Source organism: Mesoplodon densirostris, assembly GCF_025265405.1.
Source record: "Mesoplodon densirostris isolate mMesDen1 chromosome Y unlocalized genomic scaffold, mMesDen1 primary haplotype SUPER_Y_unloc_2, whole genome shotgun sequence".
NCBI lineage: Eukaryota > Metazoa > Chordata > Mammalia > Artiodactyla > Ziphiidae > Mesoplodon > Mesoplodon densirostris.
Window position 1 is genome coordinate 119,437 of NW_026778237.1, and position 19,433 is coordinate 138,869.

General features: G+C 42.0%; 1 protein-coding gene across 4 annotated transcripts in view; it reads right to left on the reverse strand.

Moving 5' to 3' along the window:
• The window catches only part of LOC132483002 (centriole and centriolar satellite protein OFD1-like), a 63,523-nt gene that overhangs the window by 12,211 nt on the left and 31,879 nt on the right, over positions 1–19,433 (reverse strand). For all 4 annotated transcript variants that reach the window (XM_060088268.1, XM_060088270.1, XM_060088269.1 and 1 more), the window contains 2 exons: positions 5,568–5,698; positions 4,918–5,029 (listed from right to left, as the gene is read on the reverse strand). In XM_060088268.1, coding sequence (XP_059944251.1) covers positions 4,918–5,029; positions 5,568–5,698 — 243 coding nt within the window. The remainder of the gene's footprint in view (positions 1–4,917; positions 5,030–5,567; positions 5,699–19,433) is intronic.

Consider the following 19,433-nt stretch of genomic DNA (forward strand, 5'->3'; position numbering starts at 1 on the left):
CAAAGAACTTATACTGATTCTTCTCAGACTCTTCCAAAAATCTGAGGAGGAGGGAATACTCCCAGAGACATTCTATGAAGCCACCATCACCCTGATACCAAAACCAGACAAAGACACCACCAAAAAAGAAAACTTCAGGCCAATATCTCTGATGAATATAGATGCAAAAATCCTCAACAAACTATTAGCAAACCAAATCCAACACCACATAAAAAAGATCATACACCACGACCAAGTGGGATTCATCCCAACTTCACAAGGATGGTTCAACATACGCAAATCAATCAATATGATATACCACATCAACAAAAGACAAAAACCACATGGTCATCTCAATAGATGCAGAAAAAGCAACTGACAAAATTCAACATCCATTTATGATAAAAACTCTCAGCAAGGGCTTCCCTGGTGGCGCAGTGGTTGGGGGTCTGCCTGCCGATGCGGGGGACACGGGTTCGTGCCCCGGTCCGGGAGGATCCCGCATGCTGCGGAGCGGCTGGGCCCGTGGGCCATGGCTGCTGGGCCTGCGCGTCCGGAGTCTGTGCTCCACAACAGGAGAGGCCACAGCAGTCAGAGGTCCACATACCGCAAAAACAAACAAACAAACAAAAACTCTCACCAAAGTGGGTATAGAGGGAGCATGCCTCAACATAATAAAAGCTATCTATGACAAACCCACAGCCAATGTAATACTCAACAGTGAAAAGCTGAAAGCCTTCCTGATAAAATCTGGAACAACTCAAGGATGCCCACTCTCACCCCTTCTAGGCACAGCAATCAGACAAGACAAAGAAATAAAAGGTATCCAAATTGAAAGGGAAGAGGTAAAATTGTCACTATATGCAGGTGACATGATACTGTATACAGAAAACCCTAAAGACGTCACACAAAAACTACCAGAACTGATAAACGAATTCAGCAAGGTAGCAGGATACAAGATTCACATACAGAAATCTGTTGCATTTCTTTACACTAATGATGAAGTATCAGAAGAGAATGTAAAAAAACAATACCTTTCAAAATCACACCTCAAAAAATAAAATACTTAGGAATGAACCTGACAAAGAAGGTGAAAGACTTATACTCTGAGAACTATAAAACATTAATAAAGGAAACTGAAGATGACTCAAAGAAATGGAAAGATATCCCATGCTCTTGGATTCGAAGAATGTTGTTAAAATGGCCATACTACCCAAAGTAATCTACAGATTTAATGCAATCCCTATCAAATGACCCATGACATTTTTCACAGAACTAGAACAAATAATCCTAAAATTTATATAGAACCATAAAAGACCCAGAATTGCCAAAGCAATCCTAAGGCAAAAACACAAAGCAGGAGGCATTACCCTCCCAGACTTCAGACAATACTACAAAGCTACAGTAATCAAGACGGCATGGTATTGGGACAAAAACAGACATATGGATCAATGGAATAGAATAAAGAGCCCAGAAATAAACTCACACACCTATGGTCAATTAATCTTCGACAAAAGAGGCAAGAATATACTTATACAACGGAAAAAGGACAGACACTTCAGCAAGTAGTGTTGGGAAGGTTGGACAGCTGCATATAAATCAATAAAGTCAGAACACACCCTCTCACCATGCACAAAAATAAACTCAAAATGGCTTAAAGACTTAAACATAAGACATGACACCATAAAATGTCTAGCAGAGAACACAGGCAAAACATTCCCTGACATAAATCGTACCAATGTTTTCTTAGGTCAGTCTCCCAAGGCAATAGAAATAAAAGCAAAAATAAACGAACAGGACCTAATCAAACTTACAAGCTTCTGCACAGCAAAGGAAACCATAAAACAAAAGCCAACCCACAGAATGGGAGAAAATATTTGATATCCATGCAACCAACAAGGGCTTAATTTCCAAAATATACACAGAGCTCATACAGTTCAACAACAAAAAAACAAACAAGCCAATCGAAAAATTGGCAGAAGACCTATGTAGACAGTTCTCCGAAAAAGAAATACAAATGGCCAATAGGCACATGAAAAGACACTCAACATCGCTAATCATTAGAGAAATGCAAATCAAAACTCAATGAGAGGGGCTTCCCTGGTGGCGCAATGGTTAAGAATCTGCCTGCCAATGCAGGGGACGTGGGTTCGTGCCCCGGTCAGGGAAGATCCCATATGCTGCACAGCAGCTGGGCCCGTGAGCCATGGCCACTGGGCCTGCACGTCCGGAGCCTATGCTCCGCAACGGGAGAGGCCACAGCAGTGAGAGGCCCGCGTACCGCAGAAAACAAAACAAAAAAAACCTACGATGAGGTACCACCACACACCAGTCAGAATAGCCATCATTAAAAAGTCTACAAATAAAAAATGCTGGGGGCTTCCCTGGTGGTGCAGTGGTTGAGAGTCCGCCTGCCGAGGCAGGGGACATGGGTTCGTGCCCCGATCCGGGAAAATCCCACATGCCGCAGAGCGGCTGGGCCCATGAGCCATGGCTGCTGAGCCTGCGCGTCTGGAGCCTGTGCTCCGCAACGGGAGAGGCCACAACAGTGAGAGGCCCACGTACTGCAAAAAACAACAACAACAAAAAGCTGGAGAGGGTGTGGAGAAAAGGGAACCCTCCTACACTGTTGGTGGGAATGTAGGTTGGTACAACCATTATGGAAAACAGTCTGGAGGTTCCTCAGTAAAGTAAAAATAGAATTACCATATGATCCAGCAATCCCACTCCTGGGCATGTATACAGACAAAACTCTAATCCAAAAAGATATATGCACCCATATGTTCATAGCAGCACTATTTACAAGAACTAAGACATGGAAACCTAAATGTCCATCAACGGATGGATAAAGAAGAGGTGGTATATATACACACATACACACACAGTCACAATGGAATATCACTCAGCTGTAAAAAACAAAACAAAACAAAATAACGCCACTTGCAGCAACATGGATGCAACTAGAGAATATCATACATTACCAAGTGAAGTAAGTCAGAAAGAGAAAACAAATATCATGTGATAACACATATGGAATCTAAGATGTGTTCAACTATGTCATATTTATGAAAGAGAAACAGCCTCATGGACAAAGAGAACAGACTTGCGGTTGCCAAGAGGGAGGGGTTTGGGGGAGGGATGGAATGCAAGGTTGGGGTTAGCAGATGTAAGCTATTATATATAGAATGGATAAACAACAAACAACAAGGTCCTACTGTATAGCACAGGGACTATATTCAGTATCCTATGATAAACCATAATGGAAAATAATATCAAAAAGAATATATATATATGTGTAACTGAATCACTCCGCTGTAGAGCAGAAATTAACATTGTTAATCAACTATACTTCAATAAATAAAAATAAAAAAATAAAAGTCTGTGAAAGCACGGTCATACGGTAATTATTAACATTTACTTGAGAGCTCATGTGTACCAGCTACTGCTTCATATGCCTTCATTCGTAACGCATGTTATTATTTCACAATGCATTATGCACGACCTGGAAATCTAAAAGCTTTGAGAACTGAAAAAGTATTTACAATGTATTAGGGGACAAAGCCTAACCAGGCTTGAACTCATGTGGTTGAAAAACCTGACCTGAGCTGATATAAACCCTTTTATAATCTTTAATTATTTCACCCAGCATGAATGTTCACACATTTGACTTCAAAATAATGAACGCGTCGCACTACAGGATGCTGCCCCTGAACTCCCAGGGCTGCGGCAAAATCCACCGCATATGGCCTGAGTCTCAGATAAGGAAGACATGTGGTCAGGCCACCACTGTGGGCCCAGAACTCTCACGGCTCCCACGTCACGGATGGGGGACTGCAGCTGAATCCCCCAGTTAGCGAGGCATTGAGCCACTGCGCTGGCCTAATGCAAAGCCAGCAAATGTGACCACTCCTCTCCTGCAAGGCCACCTTGATGATGCCATGGGACAGGTGCTTGTGATGCCCATGTTCCAGAACCTTCCAACCTCATTAAACTATTTCTAATGATAGGAGCTTGGTACAGGTTTCAGCTGTGGGCAGTTTGGCAAAGGCAGAATTGTGGAGAGAAAATAAGGAACGGGAAAGAGTGGAGATGAGTGAAGAGACCACAATAAAAGTGGCGTGGGGAGAAGGGGCCAAGGGCCTGAGTGGGAAGAAGGAACTGAGGAAGGCTCAAAATCACGAACACTCAGGAACTTCCCCTGAGCTTGAAAGCAGCTGAAGGAAGTGTGTAAGCCTCGGAACACTTGTTATGAAGGACGAGGGGCAGATGTCACGCAGCCACAGGAAGACGTAGTAATAAGATGGCAGCAGTGGCCATCTCCCCAGTGTTTCACATGCCCCAGGCACTGTACTGGAGCCAGTCACCTTTCCCCTTCGTCCTCCATGGCACAGAAGGTATTATTATCCTCATCACAAAGGGGGCAACTGAGGCCCAAGGAAGTTAAAAGCAACATGTCCAAGGCCAAACAACTAACTTCAAAATTGGGGTACAAAACCCATTTTCTGATTCCAGCAGCAGTGCTCTTTTTTGCCAGGGCACTCTGCTTCTCCCACAGGTATATACACCTGGTCAAGGAGTATATAAAACCACTGAAGAGCAGACCGCTCTTATTATCAGGGTAGCAAATAAAACAGGAAAGCCTAGGTCCAGGATGGATTTGGGGGCCTCTGCATCACTACCACACCTTTCCTATCTGGGGTATGATGCTTCCCCAAGCATGGGGCACCTGTGAAAGCAAGTCATTTCAGCTGACGACCTGGCTGGTATCCGTGAAACGGACAGGGAGTTTGACTTCTAAGATGGCCCCTGGCTCTATGGCTTTACCCCTACTATGAGAATTACTAAAAATTCAATGAGTAACAATTATTACATTTGCACAAATGTCAGAAGTTTTACACACACACACATACACACACACAGGTTAAAAATGTCTCTAACCTATCTGAGTTTGTTTCAGTTGCAATTTTAAATCGGTAACCTGCATAGTTAACCTCTTGACAGAAGCATCGTATTCTAATATCTGGGCCTTCAGCTGGGCGGAGTGCTCAATCTGCAGAGAATTAGAAAAGAAAAAGAAATCAACATAAAACAAACCACAGCTCACTTCAAAGGGAACAATTCGCTCATTGGGCTTATTCTCTTTTTCTTGTTTTGCCAATTCTGAGCAGCTTTATACCCGTAACCCACAGGGTCCCTTTAAAATGATGACCGATAACGCAAGTTTCCATTTCTTCTTACACGCACGTCAGAGCAGCTACTCCAGGACATGGCAAGACACCAGAGAGAGGGCAGCAGTATTTCCAAGTCATAGGGTGAGAATTGAGACACTTCCACTGTAGGCACCATCAGGACTTGGAAAATTTTGTGTTTAAGGGAGTTTGCTTGCCTCTGGATTTTGTGACTATTATGAATATAAAGTCACATGACCACTGGACAGTTCTCTCAGATGAGAAAGGACACCCTTTAGCACCTTAGGGGATACCTGATGTTAAAATAAATCCGACTTACACCAGTGTGGTGTGTGCCAAGTTCACACGTCTACACAGTGGACTGGCCTGACCGCTGGGTGCTCAAGGAGAAATACTCACTTCACTTTGCAGCTGTTTTTGCAGAGCTTGTTTCTGGGTTTCAAACTCCTTATGCTCCAAGGTGATAGCATTTTCTGCTTTCTTTAATTCTTTCTGAAAAATCAGCAGTTTAGGAGATGACTGAGCTATGCCTAAGAAGGTAGAAGAGCCTGGTCGTTACCAACGGGAAGTGTTCTCATTTCACTTGACTTTTTTTTTTTTAATTGAAGTTTAGTTAATTTACAATGTTGTGCTAGTTCCAAGTGTACAGCAAAGTGCCTAAGTTATACATATACATAATATATATTCTTTTTCAGATTCTTTTCCATTATAGGTTATCACAAGATATTGAGTATTCTTTCCTGTGGTATACAGTAGGTCCTTATTGTTTACCTATTTTTTTTTAAATTGGGGTACAGCTGCTTTACAATGTTGTGTTAGCTTCTGCTGTACAGCAAAGTGAGTCAGTTATGCATATAACCCACTCTTTTAGATTTCCTTCCCATTTAGGTCACCACAGAGCACTGAGTTCCCTGTGCTATACAGTCAGTTCTCATTAGTTACCTATTTTATACATAGTAGTGTATATATGTCAATCCCAATCTCCCAATTCATCTCACACCCCCTTTCCCCCTTGGTAACCGTAAGTTTGTTTTCTACATCTGTGTCTCTATTTCTGCTTTGAAAACAAGGTCACATCTGTACCATTTTTCTAGATTTCACATCAGCCATATTATATTTGTCTTTCTCTTTCTGATTTCTGTTGCTTGACTTTTAAAAGCAGCCAAACAAGTTTCAAATTGTTCTTCCTTTTTTTGTATGCATACAATATTGTATTAATTCTATCAAATGGACCACAAGCAATTCTGACTCACAAATTTCAAAACAAAATAATTTAATGCACATAAATGCAAATTTTACTCTTCTCATGTCCTTCTCCATGTAATACAATTCTTTCAAATCCTCACATTAACTTGAAAGCCCACCTCTTCTCCCTACAGAGGCAGATAAGGAGTGCTCTAGCAAAACCTGTCAATGACTGCCCTGAGGTCCAATTCAATCTGTGCATCTGTCAGCAGCTCTCAGGGTCCAGGCAGAAAACAGACGGAATGCCTAATTCAGGTCATCGGAGAACCCTTCAATAAAGACTGACTTAGGCTGGGTCCGTAGCCACAAAGGATGGCACAGTTCCCTACACTACTAGCGGTGCCATGCTGTTTGTAGCCCTCGGGCCTAGAGGGCCGGGGAGGCAGGAACTCCCAGAAGTGGAGAGAGCGAGCTGCTGCAGAATGCTAGACAGGCCATCCCACAAGCACTCAGATCTTGCATGGCTGAAAGGCGCAGGGCCAGCCCAGGGACGCTGTACATGGAAGCGGCAGGAGGGCAAACAACCTTGACCTCTCTCCTCCCTCCCTCCCAGTGCTTGCGTGCACTCGGCACACCTGACCAGCAGTCAGAGGGCAAGGGAAGCCCGGTACCATCTGGAGGGGCAAATTTGGACAGTTTAAAAATGTTTCTTCAGGACTGGCGGGAGAGACAAGATGGTGGAGTAAAAGGACTTCAGCTCACCTCCCCTCGTGAAAACACCAAAATCACAACTAACTGCTAAACAACCACGGACAAAAAAGACTTGAACCTTCCAAAAAAGATATTCTACATCCAAAGACAAAGAAGAAGCCACAGTGGGACAGTAGGAAGTCCACTTTTGCATTATAATCAAATCCCTACCTTCCAGGTGGGCGATCCACAAACTGGAAAATAATTCTATCACAGAGGTTCTCCCATATGAGTGAGAGTCTGGAGCCCCACCTCAGGCGCCCCAGCCTGGGGGCCTGGCATCAGGAGGAGGAGCCCCCAGAGCATTTGGCTTTGAAGGCCAGTGGGGCTTGAGTGCAGGAGCTCCTCAGGACTGAGGGAAACAGACGGCCCTCTTGGAGGCCACACACAAGGTTTCATGTGCACTGGGACCCAGGGCAAAGCAGTGACTCCATAAGAGCCTGGGCCAGACCTACCTGCAGGTACTGTAGGGTCTCTGGGAGAGTGGGGGGTCGGCTGTGGCTCACTGTGGGGCCCAAAGGAAAACTCTTGGGAGTGAGCTCTCCCGGTGGGGGGGGGGGCGGGGGGGGAGGTCTCCATTTTGGCACCAATGATCAGCCCCACCCAACAGCCTGCAGGCCCAGTCCTGGGACACCTCAGGCCAAACAATGAACAGGGTGGGAACACAGCCCCACCCATCAGGAGACAGGCTGTCTAAAGTTGTCCTGAGCCAAGAGCCACCTATAAACACACCCCTTGACATGGCCCTGCCCAGCAGGGGGACATGACACAGCTCCACCCACTGGTGTGCAGGCACCTGTTCCTCCCACCAGAAAGCCTGCACAAGCCTCTGGACCAAGCTCACCCACCAGGGGACACACATCAGAACCAAGAAGAATTACAATCCTACAGCCTGAGGAATGGAGACCACAAAAACACAGCAAGTGAGACAATACCAGACAGTGGAGAAATATCTTTCAGACTAAGGAACAAGATAAAACCCCAGAAGAACAACTAAGTGAAGCAAAGATAGGCAACCTACCTGAAAAATAATTCAGAGTAATGATAGTAAAGATGATCCAAGACCAAGAGGAAAAACAATGGAGACACACACCAAGAGGATACAAGAAATATTTAATAAACAGTTAGAAGCTTTAATGAACAGAGATGAACAATACAATAACTGAAATGAAAAATACACTAGAAGGAATCAATAGCAGAATAAATGAGGCAGAAGAACGAATAAGTGAGCTGGAAAACAAACTGGTGGAAATCACTGCTGAGGAACAGAATAAAGACAAACAATGAAAAGAAATGAGGCCAGTCTAAGAGACTTCTAGGACAACATTAAATCCACAACATTGGCATTAAAGGGGTCCCAGAAGGAGAAGAGAGAGAGAAAGGGGTTGAGAAAATATTTGAAGAGCTAACAGCTGAAAACTTCCCTAACATGGGAAAGGAAACACTCACTCAAGTCCAGGAGGCACAGAGAGTGCCATACAGGATAAACCCAAGAAGGAACACACCGAGACACATATTAATCAAACTGACCAAAAAATTAAGACAAAGAGAAAATATTAAAAGCAACAGAGAAAAGCAACAAATAACACACAAGGGAATCCCCATAAGGTTATCAGCTGATTTTTCAGCAGAAACTCTGCAGACCAGAAGGGAATGGCAAGATATATTTAAAGTGATGAAAGAGAAAAACCTACAACCAAGAATACCCTACCCAGCAAGGCTCTCATTCAGATTCAGTGGAGAAATCAAAAGCTTTACAGACAAGCAAAAGCTAAGAGAATTCAGCATCACCAAACCAGCTTTACAACAAATCCTAAAGGAACTTCTCTAGGCAGAAAAGGCCACAAATAGAATCAAGAAAATTATGAATGGGAAAGCTCACCGGTAAAGGCAAACATAAAACAAAGGTAGGAAATCACCCACACACAAATATGATATCAAAACCAGCAATCATGGGAAGAGGAGAGTACGAATGCAGGATATTGGAAATGCACTTCAAATTAAGAGACCAGCAACTTAAAGCAATCTTGTACATATACAGACTGCTATATCAAAACCTCATGGGAACCACAAATCAAAAATGTACAATAGATACACACACAAAAAAGAAAAAGCAACCCAACCACAACACTAAAGACAGACATCAAGTCACAAGAGAACAAAAGAGGAAGGGAAGAAAAAAGACCTTCAAAAACAAAGCCAAAACGTAAATTAACAAAACGTCAGTAAGTACATATCAGTAATTACCTTAAATGTAAACGGATTAAATGCTCCAACCAAAAGACAGACTGGCTGAATGGATACAAACACAAGACCCGTATATATGCTGTCTACAAGAAACCCACTTCAGATATAGGGACACATACAGACTGAAAGTGAGGGGATGGCAAAACGTATTCCATGCAGATGGAAATCAAAAGAAAGCTGGAGTAGCAATAATCCTATTAGAAAATATAGACTTTAAAATAAAGATTATTACAAGAGACAAAAAGGGACAGTACATAACGATCAAGGGATCAATCCAAAAAGAAGATATAACAATTTTAAGTACTTATGCACCCAACATATGAGCAATATAGAAGGCAAATGCTCACAGCCATAAAAGAAGAACTCGACTGTAACACAATAAGAGTGGGGGACTTTAATACCTCACTTTCATCAATGGACGGATCATACAGGCAGAAGATCAATAAGGAAACACAGGCCTTATGTGACACATTAGACCAGATGGATTTAATTGATATTTATAGAACGTTCCATATGAAAGCAGCACAGTACACTTTTTTCTCAAGTGCACATGGAACATTCTCCAGGATAGACCACATGCTTCGTCACAAAGCAAGCCTCAGTAAATTTAAGAAAAGTGAAATCGTATCAAGCATCTTCTCCTAACACAACGCTATGAGATTAAAAATCAACTACAACAAAACAACGAAAAAACACAAACATATGGAGACTAAACAATATGTTAGTAAACAACCAATGGATCACTGAAGAAATCAAAGAGGAAATTTAAAAATACCTAGAAACAAATGAAAATGAAAACACAGCAATCCAAAACCTATGAGATGCAACAAAAGGAGTTCTAAGAGGGAAGTTTATAGCAATACAACCTTACCTCAAGAAACAAGAAAAATCTCAAACAACATAAGGTTACACCTAAAGCCAATAGAGAAAGAAGAATAAACAAAACCCAAAGTTAGTAGAAGGAAAGAAATCATAAAGATCAGAGCAGAAATAAATGAAAGAGAGTTGAAGGAAACAACAGAAAAGATCAATGAAACTAAAGGACGGTTCTTTGAAAAGATAAGAAAATTGATAAACTTTTAGCCAGGCTCATCAAGAAAAAAAGGGAGAGCTCAAATCAATAAAATTAGAAACAAAAAAGAAGTTACAACTGACACCACAGAAATACAAAGGATCATAAGAGACTACTACAAGCAACTATCTACCAATAAAATGGACAACCTAGAAGAAATGGACAAATTCTTAGAAAGGTGAAATCTTCCAAGACTGAACCAGGAAGAAATAGAAAATAAGAACAGACCAATCACAAGTATTGAAATTGAAACTGTGATTAAAAGACTTCCAAGAGCATAACCATCCCAAACTTCAGACAATACTACAAAGCTACAGTAATCAAAACAACATGGCATTGGCACAAAAACAGACATGGATCAATGGAACAGAACAGAGAGCCCAAAAATAAACCCACACACTTATGGCCAATTAATCTTTGACAGAGGAGGCAAGAATATACAACGGAAAAAAGACAGACTCTTCAGCAACTGGTGTTGGGAAAGTTGGACAGCTGCATGTAAATCAATGAAGTTACAACACGACCTCTTACCATAAACAAAAATAAACTCAAAATGGCTTAAAGACTTAAACATAGGCTATGACACCATAAAATGTCTAGAACACAACAGGGGCAAAACATTCTGACATAAATCATACCAACATTCTCTTAGGTCAGTCTCCCAAGGCAACAGAAATAAAAGCAAAAATAAACAAATGGGACCTAGTCAAACTTACAAGCTTCTGCACAGCAAAGGAAACTGTAAACGAAACGAAAAGACAACCTACAGAGTGGGAGAAAATATTTGCAAATGATGCGACTGTCAAGGGCTTAATTTCCAAAATATACAAACAGCTCACACAGCTCGACAACAAAAGAACAAACAATGGAATCGAAATATTGGCAGAAGACTGAAGTAGACATTTCTCAAAAAAATAAATACAGGGGAACAATAGGCACATGAAAAGATGCTCAATATGGCTAACTATTAGAGAAAGGCAAATCAAAACTACAATGAGGTACTATCACACAGTGGTCAGAATGGCCATTATTAAAAAGTCTACAAATGACAAACTGCTGGAGAGGATGTGGAGAAAAGGGAACCCTCCTACACTGTTGGTGGGAATGTAAGTTGGTGCAGCCACTGTGGAAGACAGTATGGAGGTTTCTCAGAAAACTAAAAATAGAATTACCATATGATACAACAATCCCACTCCTGGGCATATATCTGGAGAAAACTCTAATTTAAAAAGATACATGCAGCCTTATGTTCACAGCAGCACTATTCACAATAGCCAAGACATGGAAACAACCTAAATATCCATCAAGAGATGAATGGATAAAAGATGATGTGGTACACATATACAATGGAATATTACTCAGCCATGAAAAAGAACGAAATAATGCCATTTGCAACAACACAGATGCAACTAGAGATTATCATACTAAGTGAAGTAAGTCGGAAAGAGAAAAGCAAATACCATATGATATCACTTATATGTGCAATCTAAAATATGACATGTAAAGCAACTATACTCCAATAAAAATTAATTTTAAAAAAGTAAAATAAAAGATTAAGTGACTTGAAAGAAGTAAAAAATAAAATAAAATATGACACCTATCTATGAAAGAAAAACAAAATCAGGGACATACAGAATAGACTGGTGGTTGCCAAGGGGGTGGGGGGGTGGGAGAGGGTAGGAGTGGGAGTTTGGGATTAGCAGATGCAAACTGGTATATATAGAATGGATGAACAACAAGATCCTACTGTATAGCACAGGGAACTATATTCAATATCCTGTGATAAACCATAACGGAAAGGAATACTAAAAAGAACGTATATATATATATCTATAACTGAGTCACTTTGCTGTACAGAAGTAAGTAATGCAACATTGTAATTCAACTATACTTCAATAAAAAATAAGACACACACACACACACAAAAACTATCAACAAACAAAATCCAGGACTAGATGGCTTCACAGGTAAATTCTATGAAACATTTAAAGAAGAGTTAACACTTATCATTCTGAAATTATTCCAAAAAACTTCAGAAGAAGGAACACTCGCAAACTCATTCCATGAGGCCATGATCACTCTCATACCAAAACCAGACAAAGATGATACCACAAGAAAAGTACAGGCCAATATCACTCATGAGCATAGACGCAAAAATCCTTAACAAAATACTAGCAAACTGAATCAATCCAACAATACATTAAATGGACCATACACCATGATCAAGTGGGATTTATCCCAGGGTTGCAAGGATTTTTCAATATCCACAAATTGATCAGTGACAAACAAACACTACATGATCATCTCAACAAATGTAGAAAAAGCTTTTGACAAAATTCAACATTTATGTTAAAAACTCTACAGAAATTGGGTATAGAGGGAACCAACCTCAACATAATAAAGGCCATCTATGACAAACCCACAGCTAACAACATCATACTGAACAGTGAAAAGCTGAAAGCATTACCTCTTAGATCAGGAACAAGACAAGGATGTGCACTCTCACCACTTTGACACAACATTGCTGTGGACAGGACTTCCAAAACTATCAGAGAAGAGAAAGATATGAAAGGAATCCAAACTGGAAAAGAAGTAAAACTGTCACTGTTCGCAGATGACATGATACTATACGTAGAAAATCCTTATTAGCTTCCAGAACTAGAGCTCATCCATGAATTCAGTAAAGGTGCAGGATACAAAATTAATACACAGAAATCTCTTGCATTCCTATACACAAACAATGAAAGATCAGAAAGAGAAATTAAGGAAACAATCCCATTTACCATTACATCAAAAAGAAAATACCTAGGAATAAACCAACCTAAGGAGGCAAAGGACGTGTACTCTGAAAACTTTAAGATGCTGATAAAAGAAACTGAAGGTGACACAAACAGATGGAAAGATATACCATGTTTTGGGATTGGAAGAATCAATATTGTCAAAATGACTATACTACCCAAGGAAATCTACAGATTCAATGCAATCCCTATCAAATTACCAATGGCATTTTTCACAGAACTAGAAGAAAAAAATTTTAATTTGTACAGAAACACAAAAGACCCTGAATAGCCAAAGCAAACCTGAGAAAGAAAAACGCAACTGAAGGGACTTCCCTGGTGGCGCAGTGGTTAAGAATCTGCCTGCCAATGCAGGGGACACAGGTTCGAGACCTGCTCCAGGAAAATCCCACATGCCACGGAGCAACTAAGCCCATGTGCCACAACTACTGAGCCTGCACTCTAGAGCCCACGAGCCACAACTACCGAAGCCTGCGTGAGTCCCTGCTCTGCAACAAGAGAAGCCACCGTAATGAGAAGCTCATGCACGACAACAAAGAGTAGCCCCCACTCGCCACAATTAGAGAAAGACCACTCACTGCAACGAAGACCCAACACAGCCAAATAAATAAATTTAATTAAAAAAATTTTTAGGGGGCCCGGAGAAAGATGGCGGAAGAGTAAGACGTGGAGATCACCTTCCTCCCCACAGATACATCAGAAATTCATCTACACGTGGAACAACCCTTACAGAACACCTACTGAACGCTTACAGAAGACCTCAGACCCCCCAAAAGGCAAGAAACTCCCCACATACCTGGGTAGGGCAAAAGAAAAAAAGAATAAACAGAGACAATAGGATAGGGACGGGACCTGCACCAGTGGGAGGGAGCCGTGAAGGAGGGAAGGTTTCTACACACTACAAGCCCCTTCGCGGGCGGAGACTGCAGGTGGCGGAGGGGAAAAGCTTCGGAGTAGCGGAGGAGAGCACAGCAACAGGGGTGCGGAGGGCAAAGCAGAGAGATTCCGGCACAGAGGACGGGTGCCCTCAGGCACACACCAGCCCGAGAGGCTTGTCTGCTCGGCCACCGAGGCGGGCGGGGCTGGGAGCTGAGGCTCGGGTATCGGCTTTCAGTCGGAGCGCAGGGAGAGGACTGGGGTTGGCGGCAGGAAGAGAGCCTGAAGGGGTTAGTGCACCACAGCTAGCCCGGAGGGAGTCCGGGGAAAGGGTATGGAGCTGCCGAAGGGGCAAGAGACTTTGTTCCCTTTTGTTTCCTGGTGCGCGAGGAGAGGGCATTAAGAGGGCTGCTTGGGGAAGCGCCGGAGACAGGCGCGAGCCGCAGGTAAGGTGCGGACCTCGGAGACGGGCGTGGGACGCTGGGGCTGCCGCCGCCGCCGCCGCGGGGCCTGTGTGCGAGCGCGGGTCACTGTCCGCCCCGCCTTCCGGGGGGCCTGTGCACCCCGCCACTGGCGGGGTCCCGGAACCCGGGGACGGCTTTCCCGGGAAAGCGCACGGAGCGCCACGGGCTGCTGCAACGTCACGCCGGCCTCTGCCGCCACAGGCCCGCCCCACATTGCTCGCCCCTCCCTCCCCTCTGCCTGAGTGAGCCAGAGCCCCCGAATCAGCGGCTCCTTTAAACCCATCCTGTCTGAGCGAAGAACGGACGCCCTCTGGCAACCTACGTGCAGAGGCGGGGCCAGGTCCAAGGCTGAGACCCGGGAGCTGTGAGAGCAGAGACAGGGTACTCTCTCTGTGCAGCCTCGGAGGCAGCGGATTAAAGCTCCACGGTCCATTTGATGTGCCCTGCGTCTGTGGAGTGCATGAATGGACAGCGAATCATCCCAAATTGAGGAAGTGGACTTTGAGGACAAGATTTAAGACTTTCCCCCCTTTTCCTCTTTTTACAACGAATTATCCCAAATTAAGGAGGTGGACTTAGAGAGCAAGATTTCAGACTTCTCGCCCTTTTCTTTTTTTTACAACGAGTTATCCCAAATTTAGGAGGTGGATTTGGAGAGCAAGATTTTTGATTTTCCCCCCGCTCTCTTTTTGTGAATGTGTATGTGTCATCTTCTGTGTAAGATTCTCTCTGTATAGCTTTGCTTCCACCATATGTCCCAGGGTTCTATCGGTCCGTTTTTTTTTCAATAATTACTTTTTAATTTTAATAACGCTACTATATTTCATACTTTATTCTATTTTACTTTACCTGCTCTTTCTTTTTTTCCTACCTTCCCTTCCTCCCTCCCTCCCTCCGCTCCTTTCCTTCTTTCTCTTTCCTCCCTCCCTCCCACCCTTCTTCTTCCTACTTTTTCTTTCCTTCCTCCCTCCCTCCTGTCTTTTCTTTCTTTCCTTCCTCCCTCCCTGCCTTCTTCCATTCACGCTTCCTTTTGCTTTCATTCCTCCCTCCCTCCCTCCTTTCCTTCTTTCCATCCTTCCTCCCTCCCTCCCTTTCTTTCTTTCTTCCTTCCTTTCTTCCCTTCTTCCTTTCTTTCCCTCTCTCTTTCTTTCTTCTACTAATTCTTTCTTTCTACTTTTTCTCCCTGTTATTCTGAGCTGGGTGGATGAAAGGCTCTTGGTGCTGCAGCCAGGAGTCAGTGCTGTGCCTCTGAAGTGGGAGAGCCAACTTCAGGACACGGGTCCACAAGAGACCTCCCAGCTCCATATAATATCAAGCAGCGAAAATCTCCCAGAGATCTCCATCTCAACAACAGCACCCAGCTTCAGTCAACGACCAGCAAGCTACAGTGCTGGTCACGCTATGCCAAGCAACTAGCAAGGCAGGAACACAACCCCACCCATTAGCAGAGAGGCTACCTAAAAACATAATAAGGCCATAGGCACCCCAAAACACACCACCAGATGTGGACCTGTCCACCAGAAAGACAAGATCGAGCCTCAACCACCAGAACACAGGCATTAGTCCCCCCCCCCACCAGGAAGCCTACACAACCTACTGAAACAACCTTAGGCACTTGGGACAGACACCAAAAACAACTGGAACGACGAATCTGCAGCCTGCAAAAAGGAGACCCCAAACACAGTAACATAAGCAAAATGAGAAGAGAGAAAAACACAGAGCAGGTGAAGGAGCAAGATAAAAACCTACCAGACCTAACAAATGAAGAGGTAATAGGCAGTCTACCTGAAAAAGAATTCAGAATAATGATAGTAAAGCTGATCCAAGATTCTATTTCCAAGATCCATAATCTTGAAAATAGAATAGGCAAAATGCAAGAAACAGTTAACAAGGACCTAGAAGAACTAAAGATGAATCAAGCATCGATTAAAATGACAATAAATGAAATGAAAAATACTCTAGATGGGATCAATAGCAGAATAACTGAGGCAGAAGAACGGATAAGTGAGGTGGAAGATAAAATAGTGGAAATAACTGATGCAGAGCAAAATAAAGAAAAAAGAATGAAAAGAACAGAGGACAGTCTCAGAGACCTCTGGGACAACATTAAACGCACCAACATTCGAATTATAGGGGTTGCAGAAGAAGAAGAGAAAAAGAAAGGGACTGAGAAAATATTTGAAGAGATTATAGTTGAAAACTTCCCTAATATGGGAAAGGAAATAGTTAATCAAGTCCAGGAGGCACAGAGAGTCCCATACAGAATAAATCCAAGGAGAAATACGCCAAGACACATATTAATCAAACTGTCAAAAATTAAATGCAAAGAAAACATGTTAAAAGCAGCAAGGGAAAAACAACAAATAACACACAAGGGAATCCCCATAAGGTTAACAGCTGATCTTTCAGCAGAAACTCTGCAAGCCAGAAGGGAGTGGCAGGACATATTTAGACTGATGAAGGAGAACAACCTACAACCAAGATTACTCTACCCAGCAAGGATCTCATTCAGATTTGATGGAGAAATTAAAACCTTTACAGACAAGCAAAAGCTGAGAGAGTTCAGCACCACCAAACCAGCTTTACAACAAATGCTAATGGAACTTCTCTAGGCAAGAAACACAACAGAAGGAATATACCTACAATAATGAACCCAAAGCAATTAAGGAAATGGGAATAGGAACATACATATCAATAATTACCTTAAATGTAAATGGACTAAATGCTCCCACCAAAAGACACAGAGTGGCTGAATGGATACAAAAACAAGACCCATATATATGCTGTCTACAAGAGACCCACTTCAGACCTAGAGACACACACAGATTGAAAGTAAGGGGATGGAAAAAGATATTCCATGCAAATGGAAATCAAAAGAAAGCTGGAGTAGCAATTCTTATATCAGACAAAATGCACTTTAAAATAAAGACTATTAGAAGAGACAAAGAAGGACACTACATAACGATAAAGGGATCAATCCAAGAAGAAGATATAACAATTGTAAATATTTATGCACCCAACATAGGAGCACCTCAATACATAAGGCAAATACTAACAGCCATAAAAGGGGAAATCGACAGTAACACAATCATAGTAGGGGACTTTAACACACCACTTTCACCAATGAACACATCATCCAAAATGAAAATTAATAAGGAAGCACAAGCTTTAAATGATACATTAAACAAGATGGACTTAATTGATATTTATAGGACATTCTCTCCAAAAACAACAGAATACACATTTTTCTCAAGTGCTCATGGAACATTCTCCAGGATAGATCATATCTTGGGTCACAAATCAAGCCTTGGTAAATTTAAGAAAATTGAAATTGTATCAAGTATCTTTTCCGACCACAATGCTATGAGACTAGACATCAATTACAGGAAAAGATCTGTAAAAAATACAAACACATGGAGGCTAAACAATACACTACTCAATAACAAAGTGATCACTGAAGAAATCAAAGAGGAAATTAAAAAATACATAGAAACAAATGACAATGGAGACACGACGACCCAAAACCTATGGGACACAGCAAAAGCAGTTCTAAGGGGGAAGTTTATAGCAATACAATCCCACCTTAAGAAACAGGAAACATTTCAAGTAAACAACCTGACCCTGCACCTAAAGCAATTAGAGAAAGAAGAACCAAAAACCCCCAAAGTCAGCAGAAGGAAAGAAATCATAAAGATCAGATGAGAAATAAATGAAAAAGAAATGAAGGAAATGATAGCAAAGATCAACCACACTAAAAGCTGGTTCTTTGAGAAGATAAACAAAATTGACAAACCATTAGCTAGACTCATCAAGAAAAGAAGGGAGAAGACTCAAATCAATAGAAATAGAGATGAAAAAGGAGAAGTAACAACTGACACTGCAGAAATACAAAAGATCATGAGAGATTACTATAAGCAACTCTATGCCAATAAAATGGACAACCTGGAAGAAATGGACAAATTCTTAGAAATGCACAACCTGCTAAGACAGACTCAGGAAGAAATAGAAAATATGAATAGACCAATCACAAGCACTGAAATTGAAACTGTGATTAAAAATCTTCCATCAAACAAAAGCCCAGGACCAGATGGCTTCACAGGCGAATTCTATCAAACATTTAGAGAAGAGCTAACACCCATCCTTCTCAAACTCTTCCAAACAATATCAGAGGAAGGAACACTCCCAAACTCATTCTACGAGGCCACCATCACCTTGATACCAAAACAAGGCAAGGATGTCACAAAGAAAGAAAACTACAGGCCAATATCACTGATGAACATAGATGCAAAAATCCTCAACAAAATACTAGCAAACAGAATCCAACAGCACATTAAAAGGATCATACACCATGATCAAGTGGGGTTTATTCCAGGGATGCAAGGATTCTTCAACATACGCAAATCAATCAATGTGATACACCATATTAACAAGTTGAAGGAGAAAAACCATATGATCATCTCAATAGATGGAGAGAAAGCTTTCGACAAAATTCAACACGCATTTATGATAAAAACCCTGCAGAAAGTAGGCATAGAGGGAACTTTCCTCAACATAATAAAGGCCATCTATGACAAACCCACAGCCAACATTGTCCTCAACGGTGAAAAACTGAAACCATTTCCACTAAGATCAGGAACAAGACAAGGCTGCCCACTCTCACCACTCTTATTCAACATAGTTTTGGAAGTTTTAGCCACAGCAATCAGAGAAGAAAAGGAAATAAAAGGAATCCAAATTGGAAAAGAAGAAGTAAAGCTGTCACTGTGTGCAGATGACATGATACTATACATAGAGAATCCTAAAGATGCTACCAAAAAACTACTAGAGTTAATCAATGAATTTGGTAAAGTAGCAGGATACAAAATTAATACAC